Source organism: Lagopus leucura, unplaced genomic scaffold (genome assembly GCF_019238085.1).
Source record: "Lagopus leucura isolate 7727_CA_CO unplaced genomic scaffold, USGS_WTPT01 Super-Scaffold_100053, whole genome shotgun sequence".
Lineage (NCBI taxonomy): Eukaryota > Metazoa > Chordata > Aves > Galliformes > Phasianidae > Lagopus > Lagopus leucura.
Genome location: NW_024962299.1, coordinates 1529923 through 1554738, shown reverse-complemented (window position 1 = coordinate 1554738; position 24816 = coordinate 1529923). Strand labels below are relative to the sequence as shown.

At 49.5% G+C, this 24816-nt stretch overlaps 1 protein-coding gene across 4 annotated transcripts in view; it reads left to right on the top strand.

Moving 5' to 3' along the window:
- The first annotated feature begins 302 nt into the window (after positions 1–302).
- ZC3H18 (zinc finger CCCH-type containing 18) overlaps positions 303–24816 on the top strand; it is a 39778-nt gene continuing 15264 nt past the window's right edge. Inside the window, exons 1-10 of one of the 4 annotated variants that reach the window (XM_042885868.1) lie at positions 303–322; positions 684–751; positions 6106–6701; positions 9370–9454; positions 11652–11800; positions 12107–12199; positions 12770–12927; positions 14224–14256; positions 15778–15895; positions 17258–17550. In XM_042885868.1, the coding sequence (XP_042741802.1) occupies positions 6120–6701; positions 9370–9454; positions 11652–11800; positions 12107–12199; positions 12770–12927; positions 14224–14256; positions 15778–15895; positions 17258–17550 (1511 nt within the window). In that variant the 5' untranslated portion in view covers positions 303–322; positions 684–751; positions 6106–6119. Of the gene's footprint in view, positions 323–422; positions 470–683; positions 752–6105; positions 6702–9369; positions 9455–11651; positions 11801–12106; positions 12200–12769; positions 12928–14223; positions 14257–15777; positions 15896–17257; positions 17551–24816 lie in introns of those variants that run through there. The other 3 variants (XM_042885867.1, XM_042885869.1, XM_042885870.1) reach the window with 3 other exon arrangements.

Sequence of the window (24816 nt, the reverse complement as noted above, 5' to 3'; positions counted from 1 at the left end):
CCCCTCCTCGCGCGCGCGACTACGCACGCGCGCTCAGCACATTTCCCGCGCGCGGCCCCTTTAAGACGAGAGCTGCGCGGCCGCGCGCGCGTAACGCCGGGCCGCGCAGGCTCCGCCCTCTTTCTTCCCCTCCCCCCGCCCGAACGGCCGTCGCGCCCTGATGACGTCACGCCATGGCCGCCCTGCGCCGCCGCGAGTAGAGGCCCCGTCCCGTCCGCGCCGCCCGCGCCGGAGCCGCTGCCGCCGCCGCCCCCCGCCCCGCTCTCGCCCCGCCCCGCCCCGCCCGCTGCCCCCCCTCCCCGCCCGGCCCCGCCCGGCCCAGGTGAGCGGCTCCCGTCCCGCCTCGCTCTGCGGGTTGCCGGCTGCGGCCTAGTGCCGGGAAACGGAGGGAGCGGGGGGGGGGCGGGTCCGGGTGGCAGCGGCGGAAGCGGGGGCGGGGGGCGACGGAACCCCGAGGGGATGAGTGCAGGTGATGGGCGCTACCGGCGGGGTGGGGTTGGAGGGAGGAGGCGGAGGAAGGGGAGGGGGCGGCTCCAGGGTGCCCCCCCCACCAAAAGGCAGCGGGGCCGGCCTGGGGCCGTTTGGGGATGCGGTCCTCAGCCGGGTGGGGTAGAAGCTGGGGGAGCTCGTTGAAAGGGCGGTTTGCAGGCCTGAGGGCTCTGACCGGCTTTTTCCCCATGCAGGTGGGAACAGGGAGAGCTCCAGGAGCCTGGGGCGCTGCAGGTCCTCAGCCTGGCAGGAGGAAACTGAGGTAAGGCTGGTGAAGTTTAGCTTTGTGATTATTGACCAATTCTGCAGGATATGAAAGTGATGGCGCTTGTTTTCTGGCCTGGCGTTACGGCTCCTGTCGTTCGAAATTAGCATCTGCCAGCACAGAGCTGCAGGAAGAGCCAGCCTGGTGTGCTTCAGCTGTAGGGAAATCAGTGTTGCTGGGATCACAAACTGCAGCTCGTGCAGCTCTGTTTCTCTTAAGGTTTCTGTCCCAGAGTTTGCCTGATACAGCGCAGTGAGGAGCAGTGTATGAGTTGTGTTGGTGTTCTGGATCAGAGCTTTATGGCACTCTTCTTTAAAAGTCAGCTCACTGAAAGCGGCTGTCACCAAATAGTTCTCTTTTATTGGTGCCAAAAGGTGGCTCAGTTCTCTGCATTAACAGCTTCCCTGACAGCTGCTAAATGCTACGTATCATCAAAGTCAGGTCTTCTTAGAAGATGTCAGATAAGTTTCTGTTTTAGTTCATTAACCTGCTAAGGATCGTAGTTTCATTCAAAGCAAAGGACTGAGTGTTTTGCTTTTGTTCTGTTTCTTCCTGATTTAATACGATGCTCTTTTCTCAGATCACAGGGCTTTTTTTTTTTCCCTTCTCTTCCCATTTTTGCTGTTCTTTCATATTTTTGCTCATTACAGTTCCTGCCCTTCATTTCTGTTTTGCTTCTGCTTTGCACATCTTTGTCCCCTTAACCTCTTTGTGCTGTGTTTCTTTTCTAACCTGTCTTACAAGCTCTATTTCCCATTCTTTCTTCTTGGCTTGCACATCATTCTTCACTCATCCTTGTGGCTTGACTTGGAACATGCTCCCAAACACTTCTGTTCTGCATTAAGCATTGATTTTCATGGATAAATGGGAATATTTTGTTTTTTGTATCAGACTGTTTGGCTGCAAGAAAGGGGAAAAATAAACCAGCAAACTTTCTGCTACTCCTGAGAGTTCTGCCTGAAACAGTGAGGCCTCCATTCCCTCTCACCAGCAGCACTGAGAGGCAATGCTGCTCCCCTGATGTCTGCCCCATGAGCACCCTGGAGCTGCAGGGTGTCTATTTGGAGGTTAATGATGTTGGGGATGGGCTTGGTTCTTCCATCCAACTGGCAATTTGTGCTATTGAAGGGTGAAGCTGATGGATCTGTCAGGGCACAGTTTTGTTGTAGGGCACTCGGTGCCTTCCTGCACCCAGAGGTGTTGGGATCACCTGAGCTGCTGGTTCCTGTACTGTGTTCAAGGTGTGTTTCTTGTTCATTTGTGGCACCATGGAAAGGCTGAGGGAGGAATCTAATGAATGGAAATAGCAGTTGCCAAGATTATCTTTCCTTGGCGCCTCTTTTAGGTTGGTCCTTGCAGCACTACTGTTTAGTCTGCCACCAAACTGCTACCTTCAGCAGTGAGTCAGCTGCACACGAAGCTTTGCTTCGTCAGCTTAGTTGATGATACGACTTAAACTTTTAATGAGTTGTAGCTGAAAAAGAGCAGTAAGAAACAGAATTTCAGCCTCCTGCCTTCGATGGGCACTGTTGAGAGACGTGCCTTCAGAACACAAAGCAGTGAAATGGGGAGCAGCCTCTGAGATACCTGTGTGATCCCAGACTAAAATCTGTAGTTGGAAATGTTTTCCAGCAAGGCTGTGAGGCTCGAGTGGGAACAGAGGACGAGATGGGCACCCTTTGCTATTGCATCCAAGTCCTTCTGGGTGAGGGCAGCTGTGCCAGTGGCTGGTTTACAAGGAGCACCTCATATGTGGGCCATGAAATGCTGACAAATTCCATTCCTTAAGCTGAAAAAATTCAGAGCTCGGTCTGTGAAACTTCAGCATTGCTTCCTGCTGCATGTGTATTGTGTAACTAAAAACCTCTTTTCCACCAGACCTGGCTGTGACAGCAGAGACAAGGAAGGGCTGTGTTCTGAGAGTGGATGCTGGCTGCTCTTCCAGTGGTCTGTGTGTGTGCAGGGAGGGAGGCTGCAGGGAGAAAAGGCAGTTCTGTCAGTAAGAAAGCTGCAGATCGTTGCAGCCAGGTGTCACCTGGGGCTCTTCTTGCCTTCTTCATCCCGTTGCCAAATGGTTCTGGATGGGTCTCTGCAGAGTGCTTTCCCTCATCATCTCTAGACATTTATTGAAGGGAAGGATGAACTTTGCAAAGACTGCTCGGGGTTTTTATTTTCTTTTTTGTTCCATTTGCTTGTGTTTCTGGTGGACCATCTGCAGTGCTCTTGATGGCAGCACCGACAGGCTGCTGCATGGCAACAGGGACTGGCTGGGTCACGAGGATTCTGAAGGAACAACAGGAGGGAAAGTGTTGCTTGATCTGCAGGACAGCAAGCACAGTCTGGGAGCTGGGAGGATGGCATGTGCTTGCAGATGGGACAGCTGGAAAGCTCAGCTGCCAAATCTGCAGCATCTCTACCTGACATCGTGTGAACTGCTTTGAAGGGACTTAAAATTCAATCAGGTGTGCACAAGTGCTTCTCTAGACAGCACAAGACACAGTTTTGGCCAGAGATGCGTGCCGTGGTTGCATTCACTCCAAAGCTGCTCAGTGGAAGGGTTGTAGAACTTGTCAGGCCTGGCAAAGCAGACTGTTCTGAACTCGTCTGCTTCAGATGTGAGGGAAGGGAAAACGTGTCACAGTTTGAACAAATGAAGTCAGTTTTGTAGTAAAAAGGGTTAGGTGGCTGGGTCCAACGTTGGCTTTGCCTGAACAACCTGCAGTTTTAAAGATAGCTCTGAAGATAAGCCTCTGCTAAGTGAGAGGTGTCGTTGTACAGCTGGTTCGTTGCCCCGTGAACCAAAGCTACAGGTCAAACAATCTTACCTGTAGCTCTGAAGTTAGTTTTTGCTTTCATAACCAGTTTTGAAGACAGTAGGAAACAGGCAAAAATTTTCTGAGTCAAAAATTCAGGACTCGTTTACCGTGAAAATGAAAGCTGTGGATTTCTGCTCTGTTGCTTTGCTCAATTTAAAATGCTTCCTTGTAGTCATTTTTGTCCTCAGATTTTCCTGTTCTTCATCTGTATGTGTAACTAAAGGAGAGTGGAAAGAAAAAGCAGCAACCTGCAGGATTCCAGAGCTTTGGGATGAGCTGTTGTGCAGCTTATTCTGAGGCAGGACTTGGAACGTGAGCTTTAGGTTGCTGCTGCCCTGAAAAGAACAAATCCATTGCAGCTTGTAAGGAAGCCTGAGTGATGCTGGCAAAGACTCCACCATTTCACTCAATTCTTTCTCTGGTGCTCTCACCTTTCATTGCACTCAGTTGTATCTTTTATTCCCTGAAAGAATGGCTACAAGTAACACTGGTTAGGTCAGCGATGAGGCCTTCTCCCATCTCTGGTCATTCTTCTGATGTGCTGCTGTTGCAGGTAGGTTTGTGACTGTGATATAAACCACGTTCACTTGCTGTCCTCTTGGCTCAGACCCATGGGATGCCCAGGGCTGAGGGATGGCTGGAGGATTTGTTTTCAAAAGACCCGATTCCCTTGGTCTCAGGGCATCTTTTCTCACATAGCAGTGAACAGGGAGCAGTGACCCATAGGGAGCATCTGAGCTGTGGTCTTGCTGAAGTCCTACAGTGTAGGAAGCAGCATAGAGACCATAAGTGCCCTCTGTGTGTTGCTTCACTGCACGAGCAGATAGAGGCAGCAGGAGGCCTGAGGCCCATTGCCCAAGGGAAGCTTGGATTTTGTGAACTCTTACAATCAGCTGTCATTTATGGTGTTTCTTATCGTTTCTGCTGTTGGGAATTAATAGGAAATTATTGCAACTCACAAATGCTCTGGATTTAGCTTTAATAGTGGAGGTGAGTGTTTCGTGCTCGTCAGTTCAGCTGATGGTGAGAATGTATTCATTTTCCCCCAGCCCTCTGGAGAACTCGGTGTTGAGTGCAGAAAGGCAGTGAGTCACTTAAAAGCCTTTGCTTTGGTGCTGCTTATTTTTAAGAAATTAGAAAACAAATTTCCTGAACGCATCCATACTTGACAGCTTCTGTATTTCTGCTGGCCTCTTCAGGCTGACCTTTCGGGTGTGATACACTAAGCTGCTCTGTGTGCATGCAAAGTGTAACTTCTCAGACACTTAGGCAATTAAAATTGCTGTCATAAAATTCCTCTTGAAGCCAGCAACGATTTGTGCAAGCATTTATGAACTCGGCATCAACCTTTATAGGCACAGTAAGAATATAATTTGTTTCAGATTACATCCTGCTTAACTGCCCAGAGCCGCTATCAGCGAGAAGCAATTGCTGTCTTTTAATTTGGTTTATCACCTCTCAGTCGAATCACAGCTTTGGTTGTGAGCAAGAACCAAGAAGTGCAAGGAGGTACGAGGAGCTTGCAGGCAGCTCAGCACGGCCCTGCTGCTCCCCAGGGCTCCCTCAGGCGTTCACATCATCCTCACGTATCGGCGAGCTGATGTTTGAGCAGAGTTACTGGCACTGCTGTTTGGATACACTTGTGCTGCTGCTTTTATTTCTGAGGAACGTTCACAGCTCCTCTGCAGCCTCCCCTGGTGTAACGAGCGTTTCTTGAGAGTGACTTTCATCTCCAGGGTCTGCTGCCAATACCAGCTAATGAGGGCTGTGCTGTGGCGAAGGCAGGCGATGCTGTCTCAGAGGTGACAGCACAGCTGGCAGTGTCTGGAGCATGAATACAACAGTCCTCATCCCAGGAAGTTCTTAGGGAAGCAGAGAAGTACCATGGGTACTGTGACTGATTTTCCAGGCTCTCAGCACACAGAAGCAATGCTCCGTGCTCCTCCTGCCATATCTCAGCACCAAGTTCCCTCACCACAGTTACTTTCCCTGAGTTTTCTGGATTGCATCCTGTCCTGGTTGCAGTATGTAAAACAAACAAACAAAAAAAAACCACCATCAATATATGGCCATTTTTTCCTAGAATCATTGTGAATAGTGGTTCTGTCTCTTCAGGAGTCTGTGCTATCTGCAGTGCCACATTCTTATGCTTAACCAGATGTGTCTGAAAAAGCTGACCCTGTGCTCTGGAGCTCACTCACTTGCTCATGAGAGAAATGCCATGAGGGTGAGAAAACCCCCTCATTGCTTGGTGGGAGTGCAGTGCAGCTCACTGTTAGGGCCTGTAGATGAAATCCCAACCTTGAGCTCTATCCATATAAATCAAGGGTGACGTGCTCTTAGCTTATGTGGAGTAATCTTGGAGTAAGCTTTTTATGCAGTTTAAAATGCCATCTTCCTGAAGATACTTTGATAAACCACATTTGTGAATTCAAGCGTTCTTTTTCCCCTTTAGGAGGACAGAATACAAGGTTAGCCTTTCTTGTTTTTCCCAGCTCGTTCTCCATAACAAGTGCAGCATCCTTCCTTCCACAGGCTATTGGGTACTGATGGATGTTTCCAACAGCCCTGAGCGAAACCCCTGCTCTCCTGATGAAGACCAGCAGCTTTCTGACGACGAGGTCCTAAAGGAGAGCGGTTCAGAGCGGGGACTTGATGGAGAGGGTGGGCAAGGCAGCGTCCTGGGTGAGGAGGAGGAGGCAGCCCGGGCCCTGAGCCGTGGCGAGGAGAACCACTCGGATGAAGAGGACCACTTAAGTGAAGCCAAGTCTCAGGACTCTGACAACAATGAGCAGAGTGGGGAGCTGAAGAGCCCCCAGCCTCGCAAAGGTGAGGAGGAAAACCGTGCTAATGACCTTGGTGATGAAGCATCTTCCGTCACCCGTGAGCTGGATGAGCATGAGTTGGACTATGATGAGGAGGTTCCTGAGGAGCCAAGCGCTGCTCCTGCAGAGGAGGATGTTGAGAAAGCTGCTGGTGAGGATGATGAGGAAGAGGAGAAAGGAGACGACGCCCCTGAGGAGGAGAAAAAATCCAGCAGTAAAAGTGATGATGAAAAGGATGGCCAGGATCCTGTCAAGGAGAAGAAGAAAGAAGAGGATGATGGAGAGATTGATGATGGCGAAATTGATGTAAGTAGGAGCTGGTCTGGGGTGGACAGTTCTGCTGGGAGAGACCTGTCCTTGTGTTTGAGCTGTTGCCTCATGGAGTGTTGTGCCTCTCTCTCCTCATCTGCACCGTGTCTGTGCTAGTTGCATCCCCAGCATGCAAGTAACAACGTTTCCTTCAGAGGTATAACTGTTGTGGGCCAAGTCCTGACCTCAGTTTCTAGGGCATCCACTGCCACATACTGTAGGAGAATTGTGCCACATATTGCTGGAGCAGTTGCAAGTAAGCTAGTAGCTGCCTAGTGTGGAACAGCTCCAGTGCCTTAAGAAACTATTCTGCTTTGGCTCTCAGAGGACTTACAGATGATGCTGATAGCAAATTAGTTAGTGATTCATTAAGCATTCATAAGTGTCTCATCAGGATGGTTTGAGAGGCTGTAGTGCAGCTCCTGGACTTGGTGTCAGGGGTACAAGAAACCCAGGGTCCCAGGTGTGCTATGGGAGCAACAGGAGGAGCAGACTGTGCTGGGATTCGTGGGGAGTGCTTAACCAGGCAGGCCCTGAGGGCTGGTCATCAGGTAGGGGATGTGCAGAGCCAGTCAATGCTGTTTCAGCTGAGAAACACATGTAAGTATTTAGGAAAAATGAAGCACTGTTTGTCGTGCTGTGCTCTGGGGCTTCGTGGTCAGCTGTTTTTCCCCCCCAAAAGTTGTGGGTTTTTTTTGTTTCTAAAACAAAGCAATGCAGCTTTGCTTCATCGTGCCTTGCTCTGGCAAGCAGCTTCCTTAACCACTGATGGCGTTTTCCAAAAGTTTTGTGTATTTCTTATTGAGTTAGGAGGAATTTCAGCATGTTGTGAGGGAGTCCAGGCAGGATAAAATAAATTCCTGGCGCCCTGACTCCGTGCCTGCTTCTTGATTAAAATATGAATGCTTTCCTTTAGAATTCAGGGCATTCTTAGGAGAGCTCTCCTTACAAAGCACAGGATGAATTTGTACTCTGCTTCTCATACATTAACTCATAACAGGGTTCCCAGCTGCCTGATTCCAAGGAGACCTCACAGAAATAAATACTTTCCCTTTTGTTCCAGTAGGGCGTCTGCAGAGACTTCACACGGCTCTTTTGAAAGCAGCCGAGTTGAGCTGGTTGTGCCATTCTCTCATCCTTGAATGCCATCCCTGGCTTTTGGGGAACCTCTTAAAGCTCCACGTTTTGCTCTGCTTTCAGACTCCTGTCTTTGGAGGAGGGGATATTAATACAGGTTTTAATTTGAATGAAAGCGTAGCCTTTAAAATCAGCTCAGGGGAGCGCTCCTTGCGTTGCCCTCAAAGGGATGCAGAAGGGGCTGTTAATCCATCTCCCTGCAGACTCTATCTAGAGACAAGCAGTGTTTTTTTCCTCCTTTCCAGCTTCTACACTGATCAAAGTATGCAACATTCCTCATCTATTCCCACTGCTGCCGTGGGGCTGTTATTTTTGCCTTGTAGTGGGGAGGCCTCTGCCAGCTGCTCCTTGCTCAGATGTTTTGTGTGCTGAAAAAATGAGTGGTGAACAGAGACTGTGAGATAAGGCGTCTGCCTTTTAGGAGAGGTAACTGTTTTTCTTGAGTGTGTGTCGGGTGCCTGACAGCTGTGTGCTCACGTAGAACAAAGGGAAGGCAGGTACTTCAAAGCCCTGACTGCTGTCTCCTAGAGGAGTTCCATGGTGGTTGCTCTGTGCTCGTCCCCTGTGGTTCTGAGTCTTTGAAGAAAGCTCCATCATCCTGAGTTGCTTCCTCTGTAACTGCTGCGTGGAGCTGAGGAGTAGAGAATCACACAACGACTTGGTTTGGAAGGGGCCTCAAGGATCACGAAGCTCCATCCCCCCTGCTGTATGCAGGGCTGCCAACTTCCATATCTAATAGCAGCCCAGGCTGCCCAGGGCCCCATCCAACCTGGCCTTGAACACCTCCAGGGATGGATGGGGCATCACAGCCTCTCTGGGCAGCCGTTCCAGCACCTCACCACTCTCATAGTAAAGAACTTCCCCCTTATATCCAACTTAAACCTTCCCTCCTAGAGAGTGACCATATTGGGACACTGCATTAAGTACTCTACTCGGGAATTCTGCTGTGTAATTTAAATCAATTAATGGAAGGAATTTGCTTGAGCTGAGCAGGTGTGACAGGAGTGCCGAGTAGGGCCAGGCAGTGTAGAGGCTCTGGAGGACAGAAACATCACCCAGCTGTGCTGCCATAGCTATCTGTGTGCACTCGTAGCCTGCAGCAAGGAAAGGCAATGCAATTGAGCTCGTTTGCATGAGGCTTCCTCTAATTGCATTCCACCTGCTGTCAGCTGGAAGTGCACAACCAGCCTCATTCAACCAAGGTACGTTAAGATTTTAATCCACTGTACCACTGATTATTGAGCCTCTGAATGTACACTGAGTAAATTGGTGCAGCACAGTCTACATGTGGTGCCAGGATGTTCGTGATGCCTGCTGGGCTTTGCAGTCAGCTTTGGAAAGCACTGAAGTTGATCCATGTTCTCATTGCTAACAGTACATTGTGAATATACTCAAGGGTGTTTCTCACAACCTCTTCTTGAATTTCCCCCGTGCTTTGCCTCAGGGTGTGCTTGCAGTGGTTGATATTGGACCATGTTGTGACATGTCAAATCACTGCATGAAGTGTCAGCCTGTCTGTCTGTTCCAGGACGATGACTTGGAAGAAGGAGAAGTTAAAGATCCCAATGACAGAAAAGTGAGGCCACGTCCCACCTGTCGGTTCTTCATGAAAGGTAATGGCATGCTGTGATGGTGGAGGCAGACCCAAGGTGCTGTAGGTTCTCTCCCTCTCACCGTTTTGTAGCAGTTAAGCTGCTCTCTGCACAACAGTCTCTGCCCCAGGCATCCCCAGTGTCAGCTTCCTGGTGGCCAGATGCTGAATTTACATAGGGCCAATATGCAAAAAATCCTGTGACCTGGGTCTGTTGAACCCAGGAGAAGCAAATAAAGGAGAACTCACCAGCGTGTTCAAAACAGGGTGGAATAAAACTGCTGGGGCTGATTTGACAATCGGTTGTTGCTTAAAGAGGTTCTGTGATGTTATTCAATGGAAAACAAAAATGGCAAATTTCATTCTTTCTTATCAAGCTGATGCCTTACCAGAATGTAATTGTTTCTTGTAATTTGATGGCCAGCTCACTTCCCCAGTTATTAAACAGCTCTCCTTTTTTTTTTTTTTTAACTGAAGGTAAGGCTGGAGTTCTTGGTAAGTCATGTTCTAAGCTGTAGTTCTTCATTCAGCCCCCCTGATGTCTACTTTCTGACTGTGCTTTACTGACAGTCATCACTGAACGATTGATTGAAATCTGAAATTAAAAGGAGGATGGGAAGCAGGGTGGAGTCCTCCCCTTTGCGTCAGCAGCACAGGCAGCATAGGGACCTGCTTGGGGATTTCCAGGCACGTGCCCATCACCCAGCACGTCCCTGGCTTCCTGATCTACCTGTGCTGAGCCTGATAAGGATGCTGATGGCACAGGGAAGTTCCTGTGCTTATTCCTCAATGCTTTGCACAACACACGCCTCCGCTGGATGGAAATGTTTGCCTGAGTCAAAGTTCAGGCTGCGGGATCTCCTGCCCCAGGTGTTCTTTGACTTGGCACTGCTTCAGGTAACGCTGACACTCGCTTTGCCTTGCCCCCCTCAGGGCTTTGTTGCCATCAGTGAGGTCAGGTGCTGCTCACTTGGGACCTTGAGGACATCCGGATTTTCAGCCTCGCTGTGTCTGATAAGCACACGTACGGCTGTGCCTCTTCTATTGCATGAATGATGAGCTTGACAGCTTTCAGGGATGGAGCTTGGCGTGTGGCTGCTTTGCCACGTGCCCCTCAGGGGGATCGTTCCCCTTGACACCTCTGTGTGAGGTAGCAGGAGCTGGTGGGGTGTCTCGCAGACCCCTCCTGGCAGGCATTCAGCTGCATGTTGAGCAAGGATGCTGCAGCCGCAGCGTGCCTCTGCAAAGGGATTTGTGCTCTCACTGTTGCTGACAGCACGACAGCATCTAATGTTATCTCTGACTGTGGTCAGTCTGGGACTGATGAGGAGCGTTTCCACAGACCAAGAGCTTCCCTTTACCCAGGTGCAGCATGGATTTCTGACACGTTGCTAAGGCCAGGGAGGCTTCTTGGGCCACGTGCTGCTAGCACGTAAAATCAATGTGTTAATGCCTGAGAGAGCACAGGATTAGTGGTGCCTCTGTGATGCGTTTCTCTGCAAAATCTGCAAAGTGTCTGTTGCCTGATGCTGAGTGAATTGCCAGCAGGAATAAATAACGGGGATTGTTTCTAAGACAAGCTGAATTAAAATCAGGAATTGGCTTTGCATCCTGCTACAGACCCCTGAGCGCTGCCATCTCCTTGAGATGATGACTGAAGCTAATGAGCAAGCTGCTGCAGGTTGCTGGCTGCTGCCCTCCTTAGCAGTGTCTCCGTTGCTGCTTTGTGCTGGCAGGCATGTGGAGTCGGCTGCAGGGAAAGGTCTTTGATGTATGGTTGTGCCTCACCAGAGAGCTGCTAATTCCAAATGCACTGTGATGTTTTCTTTGCTGTCAGGTTATAGTGGTTGTTTTCTGTAAAAGGTGAAGCTCTGAGTTGAGGCATTTGTCTTTAGTATGGCTTGCAGAGCTCACGGACTTATTACGGCGTTTGCTTAACGGTGTGTCTGCATCCATCACTCCCTTCTCCCTGGCATAATAAGGTTCTTGTACGTTCATCTGTTTGTGACTGGAGCTGTTGAATTTATCCTCCCTGGGACAGTGGGGGGTTGACAAGAATATGCAAGTAGGCAAAGCTCAGCAAACTGGGAGAGAAGGGTGGTCAGGTATCCGGAGCAGCGTTGTTCCTTGATGGGTTTCGAGTGGTGGTGGCCCTGAACGAGCATTGCTGTACTGTTCAGACATACATGGATCTAACAGAGAACTCTGTATTTCCACAGGTCATTGCACTTGGGGCATGAACTGTCGATTTATACACCCCGGAGTGAATGACAAAGGAAATTACTCCTTGATCTCCAAGCCTGAGCCCTTCTCCCCGAATGGCGCGCCGCCCATCGGCCCTCACCCGCTGATGCCAGCCAACCCATGGGTATGCACTCCTTTTGTGTGAATTCCTGGCTTCTGCATTCAGCTTCTGTCTCGTGCTCCAGGAGGAGCGAAGGTTCTGAGTTAGTGTTTTAGCAAAACTCTATACGCTTACTGCATATGTGATTCTGAAAAGGTGGTCTTGAAGTTGCTAGTAGAGGGGAGTAATTTTCCACGTGTGTCCCAGCGTACGCCCTGCTGATGCGTCTCCAGAGATTCTGAAGGTATTCCTGAGTGGCTATTTACAAAGCAAATGTTTGCTTAGAACTAATGTTGAATGTCTGTCTCCTTCTCTTTCCCCTTGTGACAGGGAGGGCCGGTGGTTGATGAAATCTTACCTCCCCCTCCTCCGGATCCTCCAACAGAAAGTGCCTGGGAGCGAGGACTCCGGCATGCGAAGGAGGTGAGTGACATCCTCAAGCATGCTGGCTTTCTCCAGAACACACAGACAGGTCTCACTGATAGCAGAATGCTAGCAGAGCTTTCTTTTGCAGCATGTCATGTAGGCTCTTTCTCAGAAGCCTTCCTTTTGCCTTTTAATTTATTGAGTGCTGCCTCCTGCTATCACAGTTCTTGTGCAGGCAAGAGGAGCTGACATCCAGGTTTGTTTTTCCTGTTAGCCTGAGCCATGGGGGAGCTTGTGGCCCAAGGCAGTTAGAGAAAGCTGAAGTCATGCCCTCAAGGAAGCTTGAAAATCTGGTCGTTTCCCTTTCTGTTTGTCTAGCACCCATGTGTCTGAACATTTCAGAGCATGGGGTTTGCGTGCTTGAAATGCAGCACAGCAGCTGTTCTGAGCTGATCTGGTAGTGAATTACACTTTCTGCAGCAAGGAAATTCCTTTGTGTGCGCATTCCTGAGACTTGGGCAGAAGAAGTTCGCTTGAGTTGAAGAACACATTTCTCCCAAGTGAAGGATTCTTCTGTGCCTTCGGGAAGTTCTCTTCACAGGACTTCTTTTATTTTTTTCCTCGTAGGTATTAAAAAAGGCAACAATGAGGAAAGAACAGGAGCCTGACTTTGAGGAGAAGAGGTTCACTGTGACTATTGGAGAAGACGAGCGTGAATTTGACAAGGAAAATGAGTTTTTCCGTGACTGGAATTACCGCATCACCAGAGACGTCCGAGATCCAGCGTAAGATGCAGCTTGGTTCTTGCCGTGTGGGATGGATGGGTGGGAGTGCAGTGTAGCATGGCAGCCTTCCAGTAGCTGAACAGGAAGAATACCTGTCACCAGCTCATTCTTCTGACTTCTTTTCTCTTTCTTTTTTTTTTAATTGCAACTCGTGAGGGATTTAAACACCGAAATTGGGGTTGTAAAGTTGGAATATCCTCAGTGTCCAAGAGCTTCGTGGCAGCTGCCATGCTGTCACAGCTAGCTGAGTGTTTAGTTGCAAGGTTATTGAGACAGAAGGCTCTTAACAAACATCTTGACCAGTCCCTAGTAAGCTGTTCAGTAAGGCACTGGTCAGAAAGCAAGCCTGGTAGCTGCTGGTGCACAGCCTAGGCAAACACAAGCATCCTGAACCTAAGTTGTAGGTGGCTGCTAAAGGAGGTAGTAAAACATGCAATGTTAGCCACCTCAGACACCATCCTGTCATGGCTGAGAGCAGGCAGGCAGAAGCAGGTGCAAGGGTACATCAGTGTGCTCTGGGAGATGTGCACAGTAGTTCTGAGGCTAAAAGATGATATGGAAAGCAACATTTAAGAGAGACGTTTGTGTTCTGTAGTGATGTAGGTGAAGCCATGGTTTTTTCTCTCACACATGCATCCCCTGTTCCTCCACATACAGATTTTGGAGATATTTCCACTCAGTTCTACAAACTGACCAATTGGTTCCCCCTGTTAATTCTTCCCCTTTGTAGGAATCAGACTCTGTCTTCTTCTGAGAAGGCGTTCAGTTGCACCTGGGGCGCATTATGAGCAGTGCTCTGTGGGTTAACCCCACAGAGTTATGGGGTTATAAGCTCTATGGTTAAACCACAGAGCATCCTTGTTCTATAACTGTACAGTTACAGCAGCTTCACTCAGCGTCCTTCTGTGCCATTGCCTCATTTATGTAAGGATTTGCTGTGCTGGGTGCAGGACTGTCTGTGCTTTCATACAGTCAAGCAAAGTTTGCTCTCGCGTGTAGTCAACATTAAATAGTAGTAAGCAAACATGGAATTTCTGAAAGTTAATGAATTTTACATAGAAGCAGATGGAGATGTTAAAATATTAAGATGTGTAGTGTGCACAGGCAAAAGTTACCAAGTAGTTGCTGCTGTATGCTCTAGAAATAGTGATTTCTCTCTCGTGCACAGATTGACGCCAGCAAATAACCACTGATGGTTCAGCTGGAATGTTAATAAATGCTTTCAGAATTGTCTTGTGACGTATGGAGATGTCTAAATAGTTCATGAATCCCTTTCTCTTTTTTGAAAAACTATAGGGAGGTGGACATCAAAGAAAACATTAACTATGGGTAAGCAGGTCTTTGATTCCAGTACTGTTGCAACTGTAAGAAAATATTCCCCTTCTTTTTCTCCATTGCACTTCTGAAAACTTCCGAGGCCACAGACAACTGGCACACAGATGTGGCTGGCAGTTCACTGACTGAATGGATGTATTTTGGGGGTGATGCCAATTATCACCTATAATTATTTAAATGCACGGCAGGGGTGCTTATGGTATGAATAAAAACACTATAAATGGATATGGGAAGGGAATACAGAGATTGGGATTTGAGGCTGGGTTAAAAAGTGAAGAGCTTCCTTTTTGGGGTAGCTTGAGATTTCTTTTATTCAAACACCTGATGTCACCAAATCTCTACTGCTACCTCCTTGGCATCAGCTGTTGGTAAAGGCTTGGCTAGCAGTATTCAGGATTCCCTGGTACGCTTTCCTTTGGAAATCAATTCACACAGAAACACAGAGATCTTAAACCATTTAAAGTGCTGAAAGAAATACAGGCAGCCTCTAGACTGGCAGGGGAGCACTTTCATGGTAGCCTGGCTTAGGTTATTTGGCACTTCTTCAAATGCAAATTCCCCCTACTCATGAGCTGGAGTCCCACTGTGGATGACCTGGAAGTTGGGAGCACTTTATAATCCTAGTTCTGCCACACTACCTGTTCTGTGGCCCTGGAAGTTTCTTGTTTCCCATACCCACCTCCCCATCTGTACCACGGATCTGATATTTGCACTCCAGGTGGCTGGCAGGGATTGGATGTGGTTGGATATCCAAATTAAAAAACATCAATCAAAACCATCAGAAAATGCGAACAAGAAACCTTTTGGAGGCATTGAGATACAAGGAGGGGTGGGATTTAGATCCTTTTCCTCCTCAAAAGTAATTACAGTTCTTTGCAATTGAGTAGCATGCTGTGTGCCCCCCCAGCCCATTTGTGCACTCGGGGCTTTTCCACTGGAGGATATCAGCTGCAGTTGCAGTTACCTTTGATGCATGGAGTATTCCAGGTGCAGGGACTCAGCACTGCTGTCTGCATCCAGAGCTGAGCTGTTCAGCATCGCTCTGCTTCCAATCCAGGCAGCACTGCTGTGCACCCATCACCTCTGGTGGCTGCAGAGCAGGAGATGGCAGCCTGCTGTGCTTGGGATGTGCTCGAGAGAGCTGTGTGTGCAGGCACAGAGTGCAGCCCTCGGTCAGCGAGGCAAAATGTGTTCTGTTACGTCTGCACACGTCTGAAGTAGCTGTAAGAAGCAATTCTGTATTTGTTACCGCGTTGATTTGAAGGCTGAACGGGGTCAGTAGTGTCCTTTCCTGGGCTATTGAGAAAATGTGGTACTTTCCTCTGATAAGCTTCATTTTAAGAAGGCTGTTTCTGTGTGGGGTATGTAGGAAACAAACCACTTTCTGCAGCCATAATCCACAGAGCATTTCTTCTTGTCGGTACACAGTGACTAAGAGCTGACCTAGGCTATGTAGTGTTTCTGTATGGTGACAAAGCCATGTTTCCCTTTCTAACCTTCTGTTTTTCATTGTAGGCTTGATCCCTATGCAGATCCCTATTACGACTATGAAATAGAACGGTTCTGGCGCGGTGGGCAGTATGAGAATTTCAGGGTCCAGTACACAGACCCAGATCCATACCGTAACTACAGAGTAAGTAAGGTGATACCTCTCCCACACCTTCCCTTCCAGCTCTCCTCCAGTATTTCTGCTGCTCGTCACATTCCTGTGCAGCTGAGCCAGGACTTCTCTCCTATGTTCAAGATGCCAAATCTTACAGCAGTTAAACCTTCAGTTACTGTGCAGAACGTGCGAAGTGATGGAGCTGGCAGCTCAGTGGCACTGCTGGGTGCAGCTTTCTGCTCTCCCAACTGAAGGTGCTTCTTTTTCACGTGCCCTGGCTGCTTCTGCCAGCACAAGGCAGTTGTGCAACCATTCTTGGAAATTTTGGAGAGGGGAGGGAGTTTCCAGGAAATAATGTAGCTGAGGGATGGTTTAGCTGTTAGTTACTGGGACAGATGGAAAGGATTAGATGTGGGCAGGCAGAGGCTCCAGCAAGGCTGTCTTCTGCTGCTACAGCTGCACATTAATTGCTTTGAGTTAGGCAGGGAGAGCACCCTGCCTGCTGCCAAAACCCCAACTACTGTCAGTTGGTGTTGCTGTGCTGCAAGGTGCAGAGCATAATGGAAATAAGGCTATGAAGCTTTCTCTGCTCATCCTTTTGCAAGCTGTTGTGCCTAAAGAGAGTAGTGTCTAAAAGAGTAACTCCTGCTCGCTGGGAAGCTTTATTGTGGTTTTCATCATGTTCTTAAGAAAGTGGCTTTGCTTTGCTGTATGACCTCTTTTTCTTACAAAAGCATTGCAGAAACAGGAGCCTTGTCCTCACTGTTGCTGCATATCACGCACCATCAATTTTCGTGGTGCTTATTTCTCAAGCTAATTAGCTTGTTACAAACATTGACATAATGAGGGAATACTGTAAACATCAATGCATTCCCTTAACAGGTATAGTAAGCAAAAGTAATTTTTCACTGATCACAGAATGGCTTGGGTTGGAAGGGACCTCGAGGCTCATCAAGCTCCAACCCCCCCGCCGCATGCAGGGCCACCAACTTCCATATCTAATAGCAGCCCAGGCTGCCCAGGGCCCCGTCCAACCTGGCCTTGAACACCTCCAGGGATGGACGGGGCATCACAGCCTCTCTGGGCAGCTGTTCCAGCACCTCACCACTCTCTCTGAGTAAAGAACTTCCCCCTGACATCCAACCTAAATCCTCCCTCCTTCAACTTGAAACCATTTCCCCTTGTCCTGCCCTTATCTACCCTTTCAAAGAGCTGACTCCCCTCCCGTTTATAGGCTTTTTGCCTTTGAAAATCACAACGGTGATTTGTCTCTGGATTTGTCTCAATACTTGGCTCTAACGTAGGAGGATGGAGTGCAGTCTGAGACTTGGAGGCTTCCCTATGTGAGATGCTGCCATCCTGACACAGTGATTGCTCTTTTTTTTTTTATAGGAAAGAGAGCGAGAACGGGAAAGGGAAAGAGAGAACAGACAACGTGAGAGGGAACGGGAAAGGGAGCGGGAACGGGAGCGAGAGCGGCGTCAAAGGGAGCGCGAACGGGAGCGCGAACGGGAGCGCGACAAGGAGAGACAGAGGAGGAAAGAAGAGTGGGAGCGTGAGAGGGAACGGGTGAAAAGAGACGAGAAGGACAGGCAGCACCGGGACCGGGACAGAGACCGGGACAGGGACCGGGACCGGGACAAGGACAAAGATAAACCAAAGCCCCGGTCCCCGCTGCTACCAAGGTAAGCCTTGGCTTCCATTCACTCTTTGCGTTCTAGCTGTGGGTCGTGAATGGGTTCGTGCTGTTCATACAGTGGCTTAGGTTGGAAGGGACCTTCCCTCCTATCCTGTTCCCATCTCTGCTGTGGGCTGGGTGCCCCCATCACGAGGTGAAGCTGCTCAGGGCCCCGTCCCACCTGGCGCTGAGCACCTCCAGGGATGGGGCACCCACAGCTCTCTGGGCAGCAGTGCCAGCACCTCACGTCTGACCTTCCTCTGGACCTGCTCTTTGTTATCTGCAACTGTCGTTGAGCTGTATTTTTAGAGCAAGGCAACAGTGAGCCTTGCTGGCCACTAAGTGGAGCTAAAACATCAGATAAGCAGCAGTCTCTGTAACCTGGCTCTAAAAGGAGCAGAGTGCCAATCCTGTGGCCTGGAGCTACGGAGATGTGCAGCTTGTCCCTGTCTGTGGCGCTGGAGTTTGTGGTGGAAGGCTGACTGAGCCCCCAGTGCTGAGAATCCTGCAGATGGGAGTGACTTTCTGTGGCCTTGACCAGTGCCCTTAGGCACAAATCAGAGCTGGTTTGGGTCTGTATTTACTTCATGAAGTAAAGCTCCAAGAAGAGGTTCGAAAAGCTGAGAGAGTTACATGCCTTGAAATAAGTTTCTTCTAGTCAGTTCTTTCAGTACGCTGATATATAGACTGTGTGTGAGGCGTGTTTGTAAAGCACTTTATCAATATAGAACTTATGGAAAGTTCTGATTGTTGCAATTTGGGTCAGAGTAAGGGAAAAGTGTGAGATTTCCTGCTCAGGAAAACTGATCAGCAGCATCAGGACCTTGGAAACCAGAGGCAGATAGAGGTTTGTGCTGCTGTGCTGAGAAACATCTGGGTGCACAAGTGTATGCATGTGCATGCTGGGGCAGAAGAGGCACAAGGAAGCCGTGTTCCCCTGAACATACTGAAGCTTCTCCTTCTGGGCAATGTATTCTGCTTCTTGAGCACTGGAGGAGAACATCATGAGCATAAGCAAGAGTGTATTTTAATGCTGAACAGGGCTAAGAAGGCCAGCAACGAGATGCCACGTGGATTTGTGTGCCTTCAGGTGAGAGAAGGGATTAAGTCTTGAATCTGATGCAGAATTCTTGTTTGTATTGCTGGAAGGGAAAACTGATTTTTTTTGGTGGTGACCCTTTTTCTTAAGAGGAAGTCTCAGTTTCAGAACACCAGGACTGTGCCTTGTGAGTGCTTTGATGCACTAACAGTGTCAGAGTGGTTATAGTAATAAGGGGAACTACATTTAATTGTAATCTTCACTTACAACCATAATTTGTGCACTTAATTACGCATTTGCTGTCGGTTTGCGCTCTCGTTGGGTCAGTGATGGAGGAGATCTCACTGTCCATGTGATGATGATGGCGAAAGCAGCATCAGCTGATTGGCAGGGTGTTAGGTATTGAGTCACCATGCCCATGATTGCCAGTCTCCTTCCCTTGACACTTGTGCAGGGTCATGGGTAGGGCTTGGTGGAGGAGCTTTCGCTGTCAGTGCTGCCCAGGCTGTGCTGGGTAGGAGCAGGGGCCGTGTTGGCCAGTCGTAGACCCATCTTGCCTCTTGTAACCATCTGTGTGAGCTGAGAGATGGGATTTATAGCATCTGGGGTGTTGCATACTTTGTAGATACAGGTTTCCTGCTTCTCTTGTGTGCACCTCTGCCCTGTAAGCATCACTTAAGCAAGCTGTGGACTGCCTCTTGTAACTCCATAGCAGCCTTTTGAAGTTAAGCCTTCGTAGGATCATAGAATGGCTTAGGTTGGAAGGAACCCTAAAGATCATCACGTTCTCCTTGCTGTGGGCAGGTTGCCCTCTGCCAGATTAGGCTGCCAACGGCCCCATCCCGCGTAGCCTTGAGCATCTCTAGGGATAGGGCAGCCTGTGCCACAGCCTCACCACCCTCTTGGGTAACCTCTTGGTAAACTGAGAGTAGTCCTTGAGGTGCCTCTTTGCTTTCTGTGATGTCTGCTGTTATTTCTACCAGCGGATCACAGAGTGCCTACAACTGTAAGCGCCCTCAGCCTGGTGCTGAAAGCAGGAGCAGATGTCTGCAGGGCCAGGCAGAAAGCCAGGAGGGAGTTGGAGCGTGCAGAGCTTGCTTTTGGGCTTCGTGTGGCTGTCAGCAAGGAGCATTTGTATCTCTTGGTGTTGAGTGGGCAATTGATACTGCCTTGGAGAAGAGACAGAAGCGCAGAACAGATTCATAGAATGGCTTGGGTTGGAAGGGACCTTGAAGATGAGCTTGGTAGCATTCCCACCCACTAAACCAGGCACTGGACATCTCCCCCCCCCTCCATCCAGCACCTTGTTCCCCCGTGCTGCCCAAAAAGCAGCAAATACACCCCAGAGCCTTTATCACAGGGTGCAGCACCTCCAGGCACCGTGGTTTTGTCCCACACAGCCTTTGGATGGGCTTTATGTGGCTCCTGTTGGAGCGGCCTCACCTTTCCCCCACATCCCTTCCTTTGGGCTGGGCTGCAGAGGCTCCATTTTTGGCACCTCGGCATCAAACAGTTCCCCGGTTTGTTTAATGTGTAAAAGGTTTGCAGTCGGTTTACGTGTCCCGGGTAGCATGATAGCAGTGCAGCACTCACCTGCAGCTCTATTTATAGCCTCTGTGCTTTTCCCCATTCGCTGGAGCCCAGTTTTTGGCAGGCCTGCCCTTCCCAGGTGCCCTCATCTCCGTGTGTGTGCAGAACAGTGGAGTTGAAAGGGATGAAAGACAGCTTGAGAAGCAAACGCCTGACGCATGAAAACAAGTTCCCTTTCGGTGCTACTGAAAACAGGAAACTTTAATCTGATCTCTAAACAACGCGCAGCAGTTAAGGCTGATAACAGCAGAGAATCAGAGGACTTCCTTGCATCGTGTTTGCTGCTGGTGAGGAAGATTAAAATTTAACAGACACACACTGTAAATCCAAGCAGACTCGATGGCAGATGTTTCTCCTTCAGCCTTTTGAGAGGAGGCTGCAGCACTTGGGCTTTCCATAGGATTGGCACACGAGGATCAGACCTTCTCAAAGTGTGTAATTGCTGTTTCATGCTTGGTTGTTGTGTTGTTTTTTTTTCCAAGCTTGAGATGAGCTTTCCAAGAAGTCTACAATCTGAGATTGCAGTGCCAGTGAAATTGTTCCTCCTCCTCTTCCCTCCTCAGGCATCGAGCACTCAAACAAGCCGGGACACTTTGTGATCCATGGGAGGGATAACGTGGCTGTCTGGCCCCATGCTCCCCATCTCCAGAACAAGTTCTGGGGCCCCAGGCTGTGCCTGTTTTTGCTGAGCACCAGATTTCAGCTTTGTATCTGTCTCTTGCCAGTGTAGTTGACTGTTGTGCAAAGCGTGTTGGAGTAGAGTTGGCATGAAAGATTTGATTTGACTTAGAGCAGGACAAGATGTTCCAACCTGAGCGCTGGATCCAGCCGTGGAGCTGCTGGCTTTCAGCTGCAACCCTGCACACAGAAATAGTAACGTGTTTTAATCCTTCTATTGTTGCACAGGTCTTTATCCTGTCATCATCCCAGTGAATCTGATTGTTTCAGCGGGGCGTTAAGCAACGCACGGGACTTGTTAGTGTTTCTTTCCAAAGCACTGAGGAGCGTTAAGGCATAGGGCCCAGCAGGCAGGGCAGTGCCCTGGGGTCATGGTGCATGGTGGTTCCCTACGAGCAGGAAGGGAGGGGACATAATCCTGTGCTGTGGTCAGTGAGACAGCGCTGGGGTTCTTTCCCACTCAGAGAAGTGTGGGTTTTTGCATGCATGGGGTGCTGCGGGCTGTGCTTTGATGAATGTTCAGCTTAAGGTGAGAATTTGGTCCTGCAGTTCTCCAGGAGGTTTGTCTCCACGTCGGTAAGTTCAGTGTAAGCCCAAAACCTGCAGGAAACCAGTGCAGATGGGGTGAGGAGGATGCTTGGAGACAGCTCTGGGTGCACCCAGGAGATCCCAGCAGCTCCAAGTCCCAGGGAAGAGGTTGTGTCCCGGTGAACTCATGTGCATTGCCCTATGCTTATAACAGAGCTCTGTGGAAGGAAGTTTGCTTTGGCTGGGTTAGAGGCTATCGATGGAGTGCACTTAGGCAGCCATTAAAAAAAAATAAAAATAACACCTACGAGTGGGGATGCTAAAATGGAAAGCAATGTCAGAAAGGGCAGCTCTTCTGTAGGGAACCACAAATCCTTCAGGAAGCCCTTCCAGCACAGAGCATCGTCCTTCTCCCTGCATCTGCTGAGTTGGTGGCAGCTGCTGGCTGCAGGATGCTGGCAGTGCTGCAGGCCCTGGGATGGAGGGCTGCGTTCCCTTTCCAGAGATCCCTGGCATTTTCATTCAAGCTGGTTCACGTTGTCTCTGTAATAGGCCATGATGAGTCCCTGGGGTGCTCACGTTAATGAGCAGGATCCCCTGGAGTGTGAAATCAATGAGCGCAGGTTACCCAGGGCTTGCAAGTTAGAAAGTGTTAGAGGGAGGCTGATTAGATAAAGGAGTGGCAAAAAGTAGGGAATGCAAATGGAGTGATTCATGAGTGTGTGTGTGTGATCACAGACTGACTGAGCTTGCGGGGTTTTTGTGTTGGTTTTGGGGTTTTTTTTGGAAGAATTCAGAGTTCTGAGGGTCGTTCTGATCTTTCGTGGCAGCTGCCGGTGGTCTGCCCATAGCACCAGGTCTGCTCTGTGCTTTGAGTTCTGCTGGAAGCTCTTCAAGCCAGCTGTTGTTCAGGTACATCGCAGGATTCTGAAGGGAAGAAGATGCTCTCGTTAAGGATCCCCATCTCTTGGGGTACAGCTTCCAGCACAAGCAGTGGAACCTGGTTAGACAACCTCTCTTTGTTCTCCCAGTTCATCTGAGGAATGAACGATAATAAAATCTCTCTGCAAACTCCAATCAGCAGAACTTGTCCAAGCTCTCCGCAGAGCACTGCTGTTGGCTGGAGCTTTGGTTGATCGTCGTGCTTCCTGAGGTGGTGCCTCCACTTCTGCAGCAGAAGGAGAAGGGTTTCGTAACCGCACCTCGATAGGAAGGAGGGCATCGAGTGACTCAGATGTGGATCTCAGGGAATGCGTTTTTCCTTGGCTTTTTGGAGTCAGAACTGCCGGATCGATCCCACACACGGGATTTTATTAAAGCAGAGTTGGGAGCATTGCTGCATGTGGGTCCCTCTCGTTTTGGGAAGGCTCTCGAGGCGTCAAATGCTCGGCCCTCGGGGCAGATCCCATTGCAGATAGGTTTATCTGCCCACTGGGATGATTTCATCCTGGAGGTTCAGATCGTATCTCCAGCTATTTAATTTCAAAGCCTCTCCCCGTCGGGCTTTGAAGAAATCTTTTTATTATTTTTTTTTTTTTTAAGCAACTGATTACTTGGCTGCAGATGGAAACCTCTTGAGAAAAGCAAAGCCTCTGCTACACTGCTGCAGCTCGGCGGCCGCTGGCACTGCGCAGCGTGGTTCCCATTGCTGGGTGGCTGCTGGGACCCGGTGTCCTTTAGCAGCGCTGGGGATGTATGACTTTACTGTGCTGAGATGGGAGATGTGCCAGCGTTCACGTGCGCGGCTGGAGCTTATTTAGCAGAAATTATAGAGCCCTTAACGAGCGCTCTGGTTTATGCCTGCAAACATTCCTCGAGTTCACTTCCTTTGGAAAATTCCACTGACACCGAAGGGAAACTTGTGCCAGTGGCACGGCTTCTGCTTTCCTGCTCGAAACGAAACGGCTCGAAGCCGTCGCCAGACTTTTCCTCTTGGAGAAAATTGAGCTGGAAGTGGCGGCCAAAAGAGCAGCCCTGGAGCCAGGCTGACGTCACCGTCGCCGATAAGGTGTGCATTAACCCACGGTGCTGGTGTCACACGGGGAGGGAAGGAAGGAAGCACTTTTCCCTGGGAAGCTTATTTTCTGGCTGAGATTAGGAATGCTTCAGCATCATTTGCATAGCACACGAGCAGGAAGACTGGGGGCACCCAGCTTGATTTTTCTCCCCCCCAACTGAATTCCTGCTGAGGTTTGGTGGGTCTGGGGCTGAACCATGCATGCGGTGCTGTTACCTTTGTTCCTCCTCACCAAAGCCACGTGCAGCTTCAGTTCTCCTCTGGCTTGCTGTAATTAAACTCCAGCCATATATGCATTAACGTGTTTGTTCTGGGAAAGAAAGCATTTAGTTATTTTAAGGTTAAAACAGGCTTTAGAAATAGCCGTGCTCTGCCGTGGCTGTTTGTGCCCTGGTGATGCAGGGTGCTGCTGCTCTGGGGCTCTGAGGAAATGAAGCTGCTTTTGATTGGGCTTCATCAGTCCCTTTTTATTTCCTTTGTTATTTTTTTAACCTCTTGGCATATCTATCTAATTAGGGAGTTCATTCTCAAAGGCACTCTGAAGTATTTCCTGAAAACTGCAAGTGGGTGAAAAAGGAGACCTGGATTTACAGAAGTGCTTTGGCTGCAGGTTTGCCTGCAGCTGGATGAGAGTTGGCTGAAGATGAGCCCTTGTAAATCACAGGAGCTGACCTCCTGGTTCACCACCCCAGCCCTTAAGCCTTGTGCCGCCTCCAGCAGTCGTTCAGCTGCTAGGACTCACCAACCCAGCTCCAAACTGAGGCTTCATGCTCTTTGTTCCTCCCTCTTCAACCAAAGAGTTGAGTTGGCTCACGGAGAGCTCAGTCAAACACCAGATCCAGCACGGGATGGGAAGTGGAGATCGCCCAGAGTGAAAGTGCAGAGAGAACCTAGCCTAGGATGAAACATGTTGTTGAAGGCCCAGCAGCACGGCACGGTGAGCAGCAATCACATTGGGTGCCATTCCCTCTGCTCTGAGCCCCACAGCTTCCCTGCCTTCATCCACCTGCACCTATCTACAGCAGGACGTGGCACCAGCACGCTGTCTGCTTGCGGGCTGCCAGCCCTTGGTAGCCTCTGCAGTGAAACTCGTGTGGTTGGTAATGGAGATGTTACTCCGAGGCAGATGGTGAGGATCATCTTGGCACTTGTTCAGGCTCACTTTCAATTCTGACTCCTGAATTCCATTGCAGGAGATGAGCCAAATGGCGTTGGATGGCACAGTCCCTTGTGCTAAGTTGAACAAGTTCACGTGGTGATGGTACTTGCTGGGCACACAGGTAACTCTTGAGGAAAGCCTTTGATAATGCCTGACACGAGCATCAGCTTTCTTTCTTGGCTGTAGTGTGGTGACACATTTACTGCTGAGTCAAAAGCCAAAGCATACCCAGGAATGAGGCCTTCTGTTGTGGTTTTCCTGG